At 41.6% G+C, this 17,760-nt stretch overlaps 1 protein-coding gene across 2 annotated transcripts in view; it reads right to left on the bottom strand.

Moving 5' to 3' along the window:
* bbs5 (Bardet-Biedl syndrome 5) overlaps nucleotides 1–17,431 on the bottom strand; it is a 51,881-nt gene extending 34,450 nt beyond the window's left edge. The window contains exons 1-2 of one of the 2 annotated variants that reach the window (XM_063050113.1): nucleotides 17,223–17,431; nucleotides 7,257–7,339 (exon numbers count right to left, since the gene is read on the bottom strand). In XM_063050113.1, the coding sequence (XP_062906183.1) occupies nucleotides 7,257–7,339; nucleotides 17,223–17,284 (145 nt within the window). In that variant the 5' untranslated portion in view covers nucleotides 17,285–17,431. The remainder of the gene's footprint in view (nucleotides 1–7,256; nucleotides 7,340–17,222) is intronic. The other variant, XM_063050112.1, reaches the window with a different exon arrangement.
* Nucleotides 17,432–17,760: the final 329 nt, after the last annotated feature.

Here is a 17,760-nt window from a genome sequence, read left to right as displayed (position 1 = left end):
GCCAAGCCATTCAATCCTGGAATCATCTTTGTAAACCTCCTTTGAACCCTCCCTAATTTCAGCATCTCCTTTCTAAGATAAGGGACCCAAAACTACTAACAATATTTCAAGTGAAACGTCACCAATGCTTTATAAAGTCTCAACATACATCCTTGCCTTTACATTCTAATCCTCTTAAAATGAATGCTAACATCACATTACCTTCCTCACCACAGACTCAATCTGCAAAATAACTATTAGGGAATCAAGCACAAGGACTCCCAAGTCCCTTTGTGCCTCAGAGTTTTGAATTTTCTCTCCATTTTGAAAATAGCAAACCTTTAATTTCTTCTACCAAAATGCATGAGCATATACTTCCCAATACTGTATTCCATCTGCCACTTCTTTGCCCATTCTCCTAATCCAAGTCCTTTGTAGCCTCTCTACTTCCACAGAACTACCTGCCCCTCCAACATTCTACCTATTGTCTGCAAACTTTTTCAACAAGGCAATTAATTCCATCATCTAAGTCAGGGGTGGCCAACATTTTACATTCCATGTGTCAATATTTTCATGCATGAGTTCTATATTAACATATTTTACAAGAATTGTGGGGGTACAAGAGGTGTATGGCACATCTGAACTCGCGCATGAAAAAATTGACGCACGGAATGTACAAACCCCATTTCCAGAAAAGTTGGGATATTTTCCAAAATGCAATAAAAACAAAAATCTGTGATATGTTAATTCACGTGAACCTTTATTTAACTGACAAAAGTACAAAGAAAAGATTTTCAATAGTTTTACTGACCAACTTAATTGTATTTTGTAAACATACACAAATTTAGAATTTGATGGCTACAACACACTCAACAAAAGTTGGGACAGAGGCATGTTTACCATTGTGTTACATCACCTTTCCTTTTAATAACACTTTTTAATCGTTTTGGAACTGAGGATACTAATTGTAGTAGATTTGCAATTGGAAATTTTGTCCATTCTTGCTTGATATAAGACTTCAGCTGCTCAACAGTCCGTGATCTCCATTGTCTGATTCTCCTCTTCATGATGCGCCATACATTTTCAATAGGAGATAGATCTGGACTGGCAGCAGGCCAGTCAAGCACACATACTCTGTGTCTACAAAGCCACGCTGTTGTAGCCTGTGCAGAATGTGGTCTGGCATTGTCCTGCTGAAATAAGCATGGACTTCCCGGGAAGAGACGTCGCGTTGATGGTGTGACGAGAATACACATAAAATTAAGATGTTTGCTGGCCTGGGCTAGCATCAGTGGCATCAGCAGTTGGTCTGCCACCTGCCCTCAGGGGAAGGAGAGATAAGGAACAATGGAGCAGCGTCTGGAGATGTGTAATGAAGGAACGGGGGAGAGAGAGCTGTCTGGAGCGGCTCCCCTCTTTGAACCTTGAACTGTTTGAAGTGATGGACAGGCGATGCCCCAGCAGGGGGATAAAAAGGGACAGGTTCGCTAAGGCAGGACACACGCCACCCGAGGTAACGAGACCCTGGAAGCGGTGCGCCTCTCACGAGTGGGTGAGAAGTATCAGACAACGACCAGGGTGGAAAGGTACGATCAGCGGGAACCCGGTGTGTGTCCGCCCTTGCCTGGGTGCCGGGTTCACTGCAGAGGATCGACCACATCTGGAGGAGGGGTCACAGTTGGTGACCTCAGGTGACATCACCAAGGACCCGCCCAAAAGTTGCTTGTGAGCAATCTCGCCGGTCTGTGAGTGAAGCTGTGCTGAATGATCAGTTGTTCCTGTTCTCTCTGTCTCTCTCCCCCCACGTTGTCCATCGCCATGGCAACGATTACTGCGAACTGAACTACTAACTGGACTGAACTTTGAGTCACTTTAAATTTGGTCATTTACCCCTCGACAACGATATAGCTTGATTGATGCTGTTATCTTAATTCTGTGCACATGAGTGGTTATCATTGCTGAACTGTTGCATTTATTATCCTTTCGATTACTGTGTTGCTTATTTCTTTAATAAAACTTTCTTAGTTCTAGTACTCCAGACTCCAACTGAGTGATCCATTTCTGCTGGTTTGGCAACCCAGTTACGGGGTACGTAACAATGGCAACATATGTCTCTCTAAAATCCTAATATATGCCTCAGAGTCAATGGTACCTTCACGTACATGCAACTCACCCATGCCGTGGGCACTGATGCACCCCCATACCATCACAGATGCTGCCTTTTGCACCTTTTGCTGATAACAATCTGGATGGTCGTTTTCATCTTTGGCACGGAGAACTCGACGCCCGTTTTTTCCAAAAACTAGCTGAAATGTGGACTCATCTGACCACAGCGCACGGTTCCACAATCTTTCGGTCCATCTGAGATGAGCTCGGGTCCAGAGAACTCGCCGGCATTTCTGCATAGAGTTGACGTATGGCTTCCTCCTTGCGTAATACAGTTTCAAGTTGCATTTCTGGATGCAGTGACGGACTGTGTTGAGTGACAATGGTTTTCCGAAGTACTCCCGAGCCCAGGTGGCTATAATTGTCACAGTAGCGTGACGTTTTCTTAGGCAGTACCGCCTGAGGGCTCGAAGATCACCCGCATTCAACAGTGGTTTCCGACCTTGCCCTTTACGCACTGAGATGTCTCTGAATTCTCTGAATCTTTTCACAATATTATGTACTGTAGATGTTGAAAGACCTAAATTCTCTGCAATTTTGCGTTGGGAAATGTTCCTTATGAACTGACTAACAATTCTCTCACAAATTTTGGCACAAAGGGGTGAGCCACGACCCATCCTCGCTTGCAAAGACTGAGCCTTTGATGGACGCTACTTTTATACCCAGTCATGATACCTCACCTGCTACCAATTAGCCTGCTTAATGTGGAGTCTTCCAAACCGGCGTTACTTGAATATTCTGTGCACTTTTCAATCTTATTTTAACTCTGTCCCAACTTTTGTTGAGTGTGTTGCAGCCATCAAATTCTAAATTTGTGTATGTTTACAAAATACAATTAAGTTGGTCAGTAAAACTATTGAAAATCTTTTCTTTGTACTTCTGTCAGTTAAATAAAGGTTCACGTGAATTAACATATCACAGATTTTTGTTTTCATTGCATTTTGGAAAATATCCCAACTTTTCTGGAAATGGGGTTTGTAAAAGGTTGGCCACCCCTGATCTAAGTCAATGATATATAACGTAAGAAGAATCAGTCCTAACACAGACCCTGATAGAACACCACTAGTCACTTGCAGCCAACCAGAAAAGGTTTCCTTTATTCCTACTCTTTGCCTCCAGCCAATTAGCCACTGCTTTATTAAAACCTTTTCTGTAATACCATGGTCTCATATTTGTTATGTAGCCTCATGTATGGCACCTTGCCAAACGCCTTCCAAAAATCCAAGCACACAACATTAACTGATTCTACCTATAATTTTCTGGCTTATTCTTAAAGTCTTTCTTAAAGTCTTTCTTAAACAATGGAACAACAGTAGCTATCCTGCAGCACCTCACCAGTGGCTAAAGGCATTTTTAAACACCTCTGCTAGGGACCCCTGCAATTTCAGCACTGGCCCCAAAAGGTCTTCTGATTATTTTTTTAATGTTCTCTTGCAATTCTTATATTCAAGTACCTCATTTGCTCCTTCCTGTCCATACCAGCTGTACATCTTCTTTTGCCTAGGGCCTCAAAACCTCTCGAAAACCAAGGTTTCCTAAAACTGTTATCCTTCCTTTCATTGTGACATGAACATACATACATTGCACTCTCAAAACTTTCACTCCACATACCAATCAGACCTTGGCCAGTAAAAGGAGGGAGGAGAAGATGGCGGCGCGACACAGTGCACGCGGCCGTTCCGAATGATATCGTATGTGTTAACTAGGGGCCGTGCACAATCCTGATTTGATGGACTCAGCCCTGAACGGAGGAACACCTGGAGAAACTTATGAAATGCCCGCTTCGCTGCCACTGCTACTGCGCGATTGAGAATCTCCAGAGGGGAAGGCCCCAAATCCTCGGCTTTGCCTACTGCCTGTTGCCGGGGCCGGGGTCGAAGCGCTCGGCAGAGATGGTGCTCGGTGTCGGAGGGCTAGTTGGAGGCTTGGAGCTTTCGGACGGATTCAAGAGTCGGGTGTGGTTGGGTGCTTCCAGAGTGCTGCATTAGCAAGTTTGCGGCGCTGGGGGTTCATGGCAGGAAGAGAGTTTCTCTTCCTTCTACCGTCTGCGTGAGATGATGGGACTTTCGAGAGACTTTGATTGAGACTTTTTACCGTGCCCGTGGTTTGTTCTTCATCAAATTACGGTATTGCTTTGCACTGTTGTAACTATATGTTATAATTACTGTAATGTGGTTTTTGTCAGTTTTCAGTCGGTTTGTCTTGTGTTTCTGTGATATCATTCTGGAGAAACATTGTATCATTTCTTAATGCATGCATTACTAAATGACAATAAAAGAGGACTGCGTGTCCTCATAATCTAATAAAAAAAACAACCTGTCACAGATCCACACTTGCCAGATACTTTCTCCATTTAGAATCTCAACTCAAGGACCAGACCTATTCTTCTCCATAATTATCTTGAAACTAATGGGATTATGATCACTAGATGCAAAGTGTTCCCCTAGACAAACTTCTGTTACCTGTCCTGTCTCATTCCCTAATAGGAAATCTGGCATCGCACTCTTTAGTTGGGACCTCTATGTACTGATTAAGGAAACTTTTCTGAAATCATTTGACAAACTATATCTCATCTAGCCCTTTTACAGTATAGGAGTCCCCAACAATATGTGGTAAGTTAAACTCATCTATTACAACCTTATGTTTTTTGCAACAGTCTGAGAGTTTTCTATAACTTGCTCCTATAAATCTGTGACTGTTGGGTGGTCTGTGATATAATCTCAGTAACATAGCCATCCCTTACTACTTTCTCAGTTCCACCCATATACCCTCAATCGACGAGCACTACAGTCTGTCCTGTCTGAGTACTGCTATGAGATTTTCCCTCAGTAGTAAAGCCACCCCTGCCCCTTTAATCCCTCCCACTCTATCATGTCTAATTCTGGAAACTGAGCTGCCAGTCCTGCACCCCCCCACCCCCAAAACCAAATTTCACTAATGGCGACAAAATCATAATTCCATGTGCTGATCCACCCTGAGCTCATCATCAATACTCCTTCCACTGAAACATACACAACTCAAAAACACTAGTCCAATCATACTCAACATTTCGATTTCTTACTTTGCATGCAAGTTTAACAAAATTTTTCTCCACAACCACTCCACCATCTGCTCTGGCACACTTGTTCCCATCCCCTTGTAACTCTAGTTTAAGCTCTCCCCCACCATCCCTGTGCAGCACGAATGTAAACCTTACCACAAAGATATTAAGTCCCCATCCAGTTCAGGTGCAAACAAGCCCCTCTGTGCAGGTCTCATCTTCCCTGGAAGAGAGCCCAATGATACAAAAACCAGAAGCCTTCCCTCCTGCACCATCTCCATAGTCATGTATTAAACTGTATGACACTCCTACTTCTGGCCTCACTAGCATGTGGCACAGGTAGCAATCCCGATGTCACAACCCTGCAGGTCATGTCCTTTAACTTAACACCAAACTTCCCAAACTCACTTTACAGGACCTCGGCCCCCTTACTACCTTTGTCATTGATACCAATGTGGAACATGACATCTGGCTGATCACCCTCCCAGTCAAGAAGATTGTGGACTCAGAACCTCCTGTCTATTCCTCAACTAATGAATCCCCTATTACAACAGTTCACCTGTTCTACGCCCTTTCCCTTCTGAGCTACAAAGCCAGACTCAGTGCCAGAGACCTGACCGCTCTGGCTTTCCTCTGCAAGGTTATCACCTTCGCCCATTGCCCAACAGTATCCAAACCTCTTTATGAGGGGAAAGGCCACTGAGGTACCCTGCTCTAGCTGCCTATCTCCTTTCCCCCTTCTGACGGTCAACCAGTTACTGTGTGCAACTACCTCCCTGTGTGTCCTGTCGATCACCCCCTCAGTCTCCCAAATGATCTGGTGTTCATCCTGTTCCAGGTCCAAATCCTTAACACAGTCTGAAAGAACCTGCAGCTGGATGCACTTCTTGTAGGTGTAATCGTAAAAGACACTGAAGATCTCCCTGCCTTCCCACATCCCAAAAGAGGAGCATTCCACTATCCTGCTTGACATCCCCACTGCTCTATCTATGCAATAAGAAAGAACAATTAAATGGAAAAAATCTAGCCACAACATTTACCTCTCCTCACTGAAGCCTCTGAGTCAAAGACTGAACAACCCACTCTAACACTGGCTTACTCACACAAAGGCCACCCCCACAACGGCTGCTCCACTTGAACCTTGTGGTTATAAAGTGGTAATTAGTGACTAAATTTTGAGTTATAGTGAAGATCCAGTTTTAAGCTCCATTTTGGAAAGGGCCAGTAACATCACAACAGATCCCACCCACCCTGCTCATGGACTGTTTGCCCCACTTCCATCAGGGACCAGGCTATGTTGGTTATTACATGACCAGTCCCAATATGGATTTAAGATTGTCAATGGCAAAAGCCCAATGAAAGGTACAGTATTAGATGCTTTGGTGGAGACAATTCTGTATGACTTAAGGCCACAAAAGGTGTATCTGAGTCAACAAATGGAAATCTCCCGTTACCTATTTCTTATATTAATGAACATTCCCATTTTATCAGAAGCAGTTACCCTAATTTCAGATGCTTTTGCAATGAACAGAACATTAGATTCAAGTCTGCTTTAATGTATCAGTGCCAATTCCAATTCAATGGAAAAACAACAATGTCAACAGCGTGTTGTGTTCCATATATTTTGCCATTTTCCAAATAAATCACCTTTATGTTCAAACTTCTGATAAGGTTTTGAAATTTTACTCTGTGGTTTTTTTGTCCACCAGGAATGAACATCACCTCACTCAGAACATGTAAGCAGTGAGAACTGAGATTAAAATAACTTTTCAAAAAATTTAATCCTTACAATCATAGAAATAAATAAATAGCTTCCAATTTCATATATATAATTCACTTATTGTGAGATCAAACTTTCAAAACTCCAAAAAGACAGTGAAATATGATTATATAATTCCATTAGTTGCTGGCATGAACATAGATCCAAAAGGCAAAGGTACAGCTCATCTCATGTTACAGAATCTATAATTTAGGTCAATGTACTTCTATATGTCCATTACAAGTACATGCCATTGGTTGGAAACAAACATCTTATTTCTAATATATCATTTAATGTGAATTTACTCCCTACCTTTTTCTCCATTATTTCCTTTGGTATCTTCAATGGCGTCCAAACAGTCAATTAGCACCTCTCCAGATCTCATCTTCATTTGCCTAAAAACAAAACAAATATTAATCAGTTCTAATTCAATGAACACAACACCAAACAAGCAAACAAAGAGATGAGAACCACAGAAAAATAATCTTGCAGACTTTCAGAAGATTCACTGAAGAGTGCCATGATACTATTGTGTTCGGCAGTGCACTTTTCTGATCTCTTTGGACATCAAAATGCATAATGATCTCTTTGCACCTACCCAAAGACATACCAAGCAGGTTAACTGGTCATTGTAAATTGTCCTGTGATGAGGTCATGGCTAATCGGGTTTGTAAGGGGGTTGCTGGGGTGGTGTGGCTCAAAGGGCCAGAGGGGCCTACTCCATGCTGTGTCGCTAAAATAAAAATTAGGGTTGTTGGAGGAATGCTTGGAAATGAAGAATACTCCTTAAGTCATAAGAGACATTATCAATGAGGTCAAGCAGTCTCAGTCTTTGAGGATAATGTCAGGGCATTCTTCAGAAGGATGAATCCATGAAGGTGTCTGGCCCAGATAGCATATCTCACTGAATACTAAAGATCCGTGTAGACAAACTGACTGTAGTACCTCTCTACCGGACGTTCCCACCTGCTTCATAAAGATATCTATTATACTGGTGCCCTGCCTCAATAACTAATGTATGGTAGTGCTTACATCAACCATAATGAAATACTTAGAGACGTTGGTTATTACATGAATCAGCTCCTGCCTCAAGAGTGATCCAGTATCCAGAAAAAAAGCCCAAGTCTCCAGAATTAAAAAATAAGACAGGAAGTTAAAAAGAGGATAAATATTTAACTTCAGGCGATATGGAAACAGATTTGAGAAGGGGGACGGTGAATACAGGACTAAATGAATTATATTTGAATGACTGCTGTATACAAAACAAGGTAGAAGAACAGAAGAGTTAGAAAATGGCAGGTATGATCTTGTGGGCATCACAGAGTCATGGCTGAAAGAAGATCATAGTTGGAAGCTAAACATCCAAGGATATGCATCCTATTGAAAAGACGAAGGGTGAGCAGAGAGAGTAACATGGTTCTGTTGGTAAAAAGTGAAATCAAATCCTTAGCAAGAAGTGATATAGAAACAGAAGATATTGAATTCTTGTGGGTAGAGTTAAGAAATTACAAGGGTAAGGAGACACTGGTGGGAATTATAGACAGGTTCTGAATAGTAGCTACAGTATAATGTGGGGTACAAATTACAACTGGATATAGAAATGGCACATAAGAAAGGCAATGTTACTGTGGTTATAGGGGACATCACTATGCAAGTAGACTGGGAAAAATCAATTTGGATTGGATCCCAAGAGAAGGAATTTGTGGAATACCTATGAGATGGCTGTTTAAAGCAGCCAGTGATCCAGCCCACTGTGGAAAAGGCAATTCTGGATTTGGTGTTATGCAATGAACACATTTCACTAGAGAATTAAAGGAGCCTTTAGGAAGTAGTGATCGTAACAAGAACGAATTCACCCTGCAATTTCAGAGAAAGAAGCTAAAATCAGCTATCAGTATTACAGTTAAGTAAAGAAGCATGACGGAGGAGCTGAGCAAAGTAGATTGGAAAGAGATCCTAGCGAAGCAAATTTATTATTGAAGTACATATATGTCACCATATACTACCTGAAATTCATTTTCTTGCAGGCATACACAGTAAATATAAGAAACACAATAGAGTCATCAATGAAAAACTACATACAAAAGCTGTCAAACAACCAATACGCAAAAGATAAACTGCATATACAAAAGAAATGAATAAATAATACTGAGAACATGGATTGTAGACACTTTGAAATGAGTCCACACGTTATGGAATCAAGAGCTGAGGTTATTCATGCTGATTCAGGAGCCTGTTGGTTGAAGGGTCATTAATAATTTTTCTTGAACGTGGTTGTGTGGGACCTGTGGCTCCCATACCTGCTTCCTGATGGTGGTAGCGAGAAGAAAATGTGGCCTGGATGGTGGAGGTCCTTCATGATATATGCTGCTTTCTTGTGGCAGCTCTCTTAGATGTGCTCAGTGGTAGAGAGGGCTTTGCCTGTGATAGATTGGACTGTATCCACCATTTTCTGTGGGCCTTTCTGTTCTCCAGCATTGGTGTTTCCGCACTAGGCCGTTATGCAACCAGTCAGGATACTCTCCACTGTTCAACTACAGAAGTTTTCAAAGTGTCAGATGACATGCAGTTTCTTCGGAAACTTCAAAAGAAGTAGAGGTGCTGCTGTGTCTTCTTTGTGATGGTTCTTATGTGCTTGTCCCATGACAGATCCTCTGATATGTTAACTCTCAGGAATTTAAAGTTACTGACCCTTTCCACCTTTGATCCCCTAATAAGGACTGGCCCATGACATCTGTTTGTTCCTCCTGTAGTCAATAATCAGCCCTTTCTTTTTGCTTACGTTGAGTGAAAGGTTGTTGTTACGGCACCATTCACTAGATTTTCAATCTCCTTCCTTTATACCGATTCATCACCACCTTTGATTTGGCCAACAACAACATCAGCAAACTTAAATATGGATGGCAGTAGGGCAGCAGTGGCAGGACTTTCTAGAAGTAATTCAGAAGAGGCAGAACCTTTCATCTGAAAGAAGAATTCTAAAGAGAAGACAAGGTTTCTGTGATTGACAAGGGAAAGCAAAGAGAACTATGCAAAGAGAATTAGCAGGAAGCTAGAGACTTATAAAAATAAACAGAAGACAAGTAAAAAGCAATAAAGACATCAAAAGCTTTAGAAATAAAAATTGGTAAAGATAGAAATAAGTATAAAAATTTAGGAAGAATATACATTTTAACAACATTAATTCAACCTACCAGAGACATGGACAGAGGTGACCAGTGTGCCAAACTCTGTTTTGTATGATTTAAAAGGTTAGCAAAATTTTCTTGAAAAAGACGCTTAAAGTTCCTTGTTACTGTAATACCGAGGTAAGTAAATTGATTATTTACTACTTTAAAAGGGAGGTTATGAAATTCTAATATTTGTGCTTCTCTGTTAATTGGGAAAAGTTCGCTCTTATGTAAATTAAGTTTGTATGCGGAAAGCTGGCTAAATTTATTAAGAAGTGAAAATATTGGAGGCAAGGAGGTAGTCGGATTTGATATAAAAAGTAAAAGGTTGGCATTGCTGAGAGTTGGTCAAAACAGAAGCAATGGGGCATGAATATAGCAATTTAATCCATGTAATAAAATTTTGGCCAAAATCAAATTTTTCTAAAACCACAAAAAGATAGTTCCACTCCACAAGATCAAATGCTTTCTCCGCATCAAGAGAGAGGACACATTCAGGAGTCCCAGCTGAAGGTGGATATAAGATATTAAATAGACGCCGTATATGAAAAAAAGGGAGGCGATTTTTAATAAAACCAGTTTGATCTTCAGAGATAATTAAGGGTACAATGTTCTCCAACCTATGAGCCAAAACTTTAGCCAAAATTTTAACATCAACATTTAACAAAGAAATCGGCCTATACGAAGAACACTCTGTTGGGTCTTTACTTTTTTCGCTAAAAGAATGATACTTGCCTCACTAAATGATGCTGGTAATTTACCATGTTTAAACGAATCAGATAAAACTAAGATTAATTGAGGCAAGAGCAGTGTGGAAAATGATTTATAAAATTCTGCAGAGAACCCGTCAGGTCCAGGAGATTTACCAGACTGCAGTGCAGAAATGGCTAAGGATATTTTCTCTAGTGATAATGGCTCATTAAGTTTTACTCTGAGATCAGGAGAAAGCAAAGGAATATTTAAACTACTTAAGAAATGCTTGACAGAAATGCTATCATTTAAAGATTCAGAGGTATAGAGTCGAGAATAATAATTCTTAAATGCATCACTGATTTCAGAATGATTCAAGGTAATGTTCCCATTTCCCATTTGAATTTTTGTAATTTGTTGTCCAACTTTAGAGTGTCTTAAGTTGGTTGACTAAAAATTTACCGGATTTATCACCATGAATATAAAACCAGCTCTTACTTTCGAGAAGTTGGCATTGAATTGGTGAGTGGAAATAAGGTCAAACTTAGTTTGAAGTTCCACTCACTTCTTGTACAGTTCCGGATTTTAATTGGTCTGTTGCTTTAATTTGACTAACAATAGACAATAGGTGCAGGAGTAGGCCATTCAGCCCTTCAAGCCAGCACCACCATTCACTGTGATAATGGCTGATCATCCACAATCAGTACCCTTTTCCTGCTTTCTCTCCATATCCCTTCAAATCTAATCACTCTGTATAGGTCTTTCTTTTCAAATTCGCAGTATATGAAATTATTTGACCCCTTGGATATGCTTTCATGGCATCCCAGACAACCTGAGTTGAGATTTCAGATGACATGCTGGTATTTTAAAAAAAAGTAATCTGGTCCTTCATAAATTTTACAAAATAATTATCCAACAACAGGGCCAGGTTAAAATGCCAATGTTTATTCATATGAGGAAAACCAGGAAGAATTATAGATAGGGTAACTGGGGCATGATCTGAAATCAATATACTCTGATAATCACAAGAGTGAACAGATGGAATCAGCAGGTTATCGATTAAAATATAATCAATTCTGGTAAAAGTATGATGGATATGTGGAAAAAAAAAGAATAATCTCTCTCACTTGGATGGAAAAACGCCATACATCAGAGATACCATAATTAGAAAGGAAGGACTGAATTGATAAAGCAGAATTACTTGGTAGTCTGGGAACAGAAGAAGATCGATCCAAAACTGGATCTAACCAACAGTTAAAATCACCGCCCAGTACAAGAGAATATAAACTCGTCAGGCAATAAAGAGAAAAAACGATCAAAAAACTCCACATCATCCGAATTGGGAGTGTACAGGTTAGCCAAGACTACCACAGTACTATACAATTTCCCAGAGACAATAATAAAACAACCATTTACATCAGATACTTTGTTGTGAAGCTCAAAGGGAACATTTTGATTTATAAGAATTGAGGCCCCTCTGGCTTTAGATGGAAAAATAGAACGGTAGTGCTGCCCCACCCACCTTGACAAGAGACGAAAATTATCAGAACTATGAATGTGTGTTTCTTGCAAAAAAAGCAACTGCAGCTTTAAGCTGCTTAAGATGTGAGAACACCTTCCTTCTTTTAGCAGGATGGTTCAATCCCTTAATATTCCAGTTTATAAAATTCAACAGACTAACCATTGTCGTTTAAAAAAACATAGAGGGTAGTAGGCACGAGCAAAATCAAACATTCAGATAACAGCTCTGGGGCAAAAGTATAAAACAAGAGAACCAGGAGAAAAATATGTCCTGAATAACAAAGAATAACTAAAGGTTCTATAAATGCTATTGGCATTAGAGATCCCTCCCCCCCACCCCAAATCCCACAATAAGAAAGCTACCAAAAATCAGCAGCAAGCAGGGAGACCTTTGATAAATTTCTGAGCTTCTGTAACCAAGTTAAACCACATTTTGTCTCCAGTAACGAGAGTTATTCGGAGACCAGCTGGAAAACACAGAGAGGGCCTGAATCTGCATTTGTAAAACTCTTTCATAACTCCTTTATACTCAGCATGCAGACTCAGAACTTGGGAGGCGTAGTCCTCAACACTACGAATAGGCTGACCCTTGTATACCAACTTTCCTCTACGACATGCTTCCATAGTCAAAAGGTCTTTCACCTTATAGTGATGAAAGCACAAAATTACTGGACGTGGCCCATGGCCCAACTCTGGCTTAGGCACAAAAGTACGGTGAGCTCTGTCTAACTCGGGTGGGGTCGGAAGTATATTGTTCCCAAAAATCTCACAAAGTGGAAAAAAATTCAACAGGAGATCCACGTTTGATAGCCTCTGGCAAGCTGAGGATTTGTATATTTTGACGCCTGCTCTGACCTTCCAGGTCAGTAACTTTGGATATTAACTTGCTGTTATGATCTTTCAAGCTGGAGCAAATGGTTTCCAAATTGTGAAAACGAAGTTTTAAATCATCGGTAGCTGACTCAAGATGAGAAAGACGTTCTGCATGAGCCTCCACTTTGGAATTAATTTGATCCAATTTTGACTCCAACAAACTGAAAGAAGACTTAAACTCAGAGTTCAATTCAGATATTATATCATGTCAGTGTTGTTCCAAAATGGAAACAATCTTGGCAGAGGAACCAGCAGCAGGTACTTCTTTTTTCCCTGATTTGGTGATCTTTGCAGCCATAATAAGACCGGTGTATTCGCAGGCAGGAGGGAGAATAAAAAATGTAACAATCTGGAGTAAAAAAAAGAGAGAAGTGCGGAGATAAGAAATAAAGCAGAAGTGACAGCTTTGAGCGACTAAACCATCGCCATCTTGACCAGAAGTCTTCTATGTTGTGATTCTTTGAGGAAATCACAGGCAGTCTAGACAAAGGAGAGTGTGGCACATGGCCAGGTGGTTAGGGCATTGGGCTCACAATCTGAATGCGTGTTGTGTCTTTGAGCAAGGCACTTAACCACACACTGCTCCAGTCTACCGAACTGAAAATGGGTACCGGCAGGATTCCCTAAAGATTAACTTGCAGGTTGTAACAGTGGTTAGGAAGGCAAAAGCAATGTTAGCATTAATTTCGAGAGAACTAGAATGTAAAAGCAAGGACGTAATGCTGAGGCTTTGTAAGGCATTGGTTGGACTGCATGGACTGTTGTGAGCAGTTTGGACCCCTTATCTAAGAAATATGTGCTGGTATTGGAGAGAGTCCAGAGGAGGCTCACAACAATGATCCCAGGAGTGAAAAGTTAATATATGAATATTTGATGGTTATAGACCTATACTTACTACAGTTTGGAAGAATGGGGGGGCGGGGGGAGGCAGCAGTGCAAGGGAATCTTATTAAAACCGATCAAATATTAAAAGGCCTAGATAGTGTGTACATGAAAAGGATGTTCCCTATAGTGGGAGAGTCCAGGACCAGTGTCCTTGTTTTCTAGGTGCATCAGGGCATCTGTCATAGAGCAGTTCTGTCAGTAAACAAATTGGTGAGTATCCATTGTGGCAGAAATGGAGTCTTTGATATGTGTCATTATCAGTACTTCATGATGATTGGCGACTTGACACCGGACAGCAGTCATTTAGTTCTGAAGAGTTCTTTGGTACAGAAATGATGGTGGCTGATTTGAAGCATGTGGGGACAGCAGCCTGGATGAGTGAAGTGTTGAAGATGTCCGTGAAGACGTCAGCGAGCTGATATGCACACTCCCTGAGTACCTGGCCTGGGAGGTTGTCTGACCCAGCCGCCTTACAGGGGTTGACTCTATGCAGAGTCCTCCTCACATCTGTGGCTGTAGAGACAGTGGCTGCTCTCCTGGGAAGGGGGTAGCTTTTGTAGCTGGTGCTGTGTTGCATGCTTTGAAGCATGCAGAAAATTGTTTAGAGCATCAGTGAGGGAGGCATCACTGGTGCAGTAATGCCTTGCCATGTGCACCGGTGATCATTATCAGACAAGTGTTCCTGAATTTTTGTGCATAGGCAGTCTTTGCCCTCTTGATGCCTAGGATGAAGTTTTCCCTGGCTGTTCTGTCACCAGACTTGAAGGAAGCATCCCGAGGTTTTAGTAGGGAGTGCATCTGTGAGTTAGCCAGGGCTTCTGGTTGGACTGCGAAATAACTCTTCTTGAGGTACAGGTGTCATCTATACACTTACTATTGTAGCCGATGACAGATGAGGCATATTCTTTGAGGTCTATGCCTACTCAGGGTTGTGGTGACCTCCTTGAACATCTGTCAGTGGTTTGTTCAAAACAGTCCTGAAGCATAGAGATTGCCTCATTAGGCCATACACTGATGGTCCCCTTGACAAAGCCCCAGAGTGAATGATCTCCTCTGAGGAGAGATTAACCATTCCAAATACAAAATCAAAATAATACAGCTGGAGATACTGTTAATAATTAATGGATTATACAGCATCTATAAAGGAAGGATGAGAATTAATGTTTCAGGTTCAACAGCAGAACCTTCCAGGGCAGAGAGTTCCATAGATTCACCACAATCTGAGAGAAGAACACTCTCATACTACTCCTAAATTACTTATCCCTCAAGACTGAAACCCCTGAACTAGCTAAGTTTTGAACCAACACCTCCTAGCCTGCTGGGCCTAAATCTGGTCACGGCTAGAATCAACACTTGTCTCAGGAAGGACCTGGACACACTGCAATTTGCCTATCACCACAATAGGTCTTCAGCAGACACGATCTCAATGGCTTTCCACATGGCCTTGGATCACCTGAACAATGCAAATACTTACAGTATGCTGTTTATTGACTATAGCTCAGCATTCCTATGGTCCTGATCAAAGAGCTACAGAACCTCCCTCTGAAACTAGATCCCCAGCTTCCTAACTGGAAGAGCACAATATCTTCACCTCGCTGACAATCAACACTGATGCACCTCAGGGGCATGTGCCTAGCCCACTGCTCTACGCTCTCTACACCCTTGACTGTGTGGCTAGGCATAGCTCAAATGCCATCTATAAATTTTCTGACAATACAATTAATGTTGGCAGATTTTCAGATGGTGACAAAAGTGTGTCCAGGAGCGAGATATACCAGTTAGCTAGTGGTGTCACAGCAACAACCTTGTACTCATTGTCAGTAAGATCAAAGAGCTGATTATAAACTTCAGGAAGGGTAAGACGAAGGAACACAAACCAATCCTCACAGAGGGACTAGAAATGGAAAGAGTGAGCAATTTCAAGTTCCTGAGTATCAATATCTCTGAGGACCTAACATGGCTGCAACATATTGATGCAGCTATAAAGAAGGCAAGACAATAGCTATATTTCATTAGGAGTTTCAGGAGATTTGGTTTGTGAACTAAAATACTTGAAAACTACAAATGCACTTTTGAGAGCATTCTGGCTAGGTGCATCACCGACTGGTATGGGGGGGGGGGGAACTACTGCACAAAACTGAAGTAAGCTGCAAAAAAAAAATTAGTCTGCTCCATCATGGATACTAGCCTCCATGGTATCCAAGACATCTTCAAGCAGCGGTGCCTTAGGAAGACAGCGTCCATCATTAAGGATCCTCACCACCAGGACATGCCCTCTTCTCCTTGTTAACGTCGGGAAGGAAGTTCAAAAGCCTGAAGGCACACACTCAGTGATTCAAATACAGCTTCTTCCCCTCTGCCATCCGATTTCCAAATGGACATTGAACCCATGAACATTCCCTCACTAGTTTATTATTTTTTTTAAGCACTACTTATTGTAACACACACACACACATATATATATATTAATGTAACTCAGTTTTTCTCTATAATTATCATGTATTTCTTTGTGCTGCTATCGTAAAGTTAACTAATTTCATTACATATGCCGGAGATATTAAAACTGATTCTGATGTATCAGTCTGATAAATCTTTACTCCTAATACAAATGCATGCGTACACAATACTCCACACGGTGTCACCAAGGAGCTGCACGACCACGCAAGGCGGCTTCACTTCAGGACTGAAATTAGCTCATACTAAACACCAATATATCATTTCCCTTTCTCACTCGGCTTTCCCCTCCTCCTACTAAAATTTTGGAACGTTTCTAGCATTTTCCATATTAGTACATTATCACGTTGAGGGCACGGTCGTAAGAAAATAAAAACACCCGATATTTCTCGCTTTGAATGCTGCTTGATTTACTTTTGTTTTTTATTTGAAAATATCTGCTTGTTTTGTCAGCCGTAGCTTAATTCTGACTTTTGTTTTGCTCTCCGAAGCAGGGACATGAAGAAGCGTCCCGAGGGCTCCAGACTGCAAGGCCATTCTTCGTTTTATGTAGTTGGGACGGGTTTCCATACAGCGCGCTCCAAGTACCCAAAGCTCTGACAGACGCATTCCTGTGAAACCCCACGACAGACCAGAGGTGGAAAGGGAGCAGTAGGCCTCAGCAAGGACTGCTCCGGATACTCACTGAAGCGAAATGTCAAAGCGAACATCTCTGTCCTCCCACAGCGCGTCTAGCACGGGAACCATGGCTCCGGGACCCAGGTCGCCACTCCGATCGGCACCCCGACCAGCGTCACCCTGGTAACCGCTGTCGCGACGTCACCTCCGGAATCTGGAATGGGATCGATCGCCTTGTGCGGCCAGAGCAACAGCCCAGCCCGGAGCCGGAGGAGGTGTCCCAGGCCAGTGCCTATCTCCCTTCATAGGCGTACCTACTCCCTCCACAATTCCGTAGATCACAGAAGGCCACAGCATTTGTTGGAACATGAAGGCTGATGGAGTGTTTCCTCCAGTACCCTAAATAATTTTGGTCTTTAGTTTCCCTCATTTATTAACCATTTTCTGCATTCTATCAAGTCTTTTCGCTGCTCCTGACGTGTCCCGCCACTTAGGTTCCTCATCGAATTGTTTTTAGCTGCACTATATTTCTATTTCTTTAATTTTGAGTACTGTATATGTTACATTCATGTTTCCATTGGAGACCTGTTAACCATTCAAATATT

Source organism: Mobula hypostoma, chromosome 6, assembly GCF_963921235.1.
Source record: "Mobula hypostoma chromosome 6, sMobHyp1.1, whole genome shotgun sequence".
NCBI lineage: Eukaryota > Metazoa > Chordata > Chondrichthyes > Myliobatiformes > Myliobatidae > Mobula > Mobula hypostoma.
This window is presented reverse-complemented; position numbering and strand designations above follow the sequence as displayed.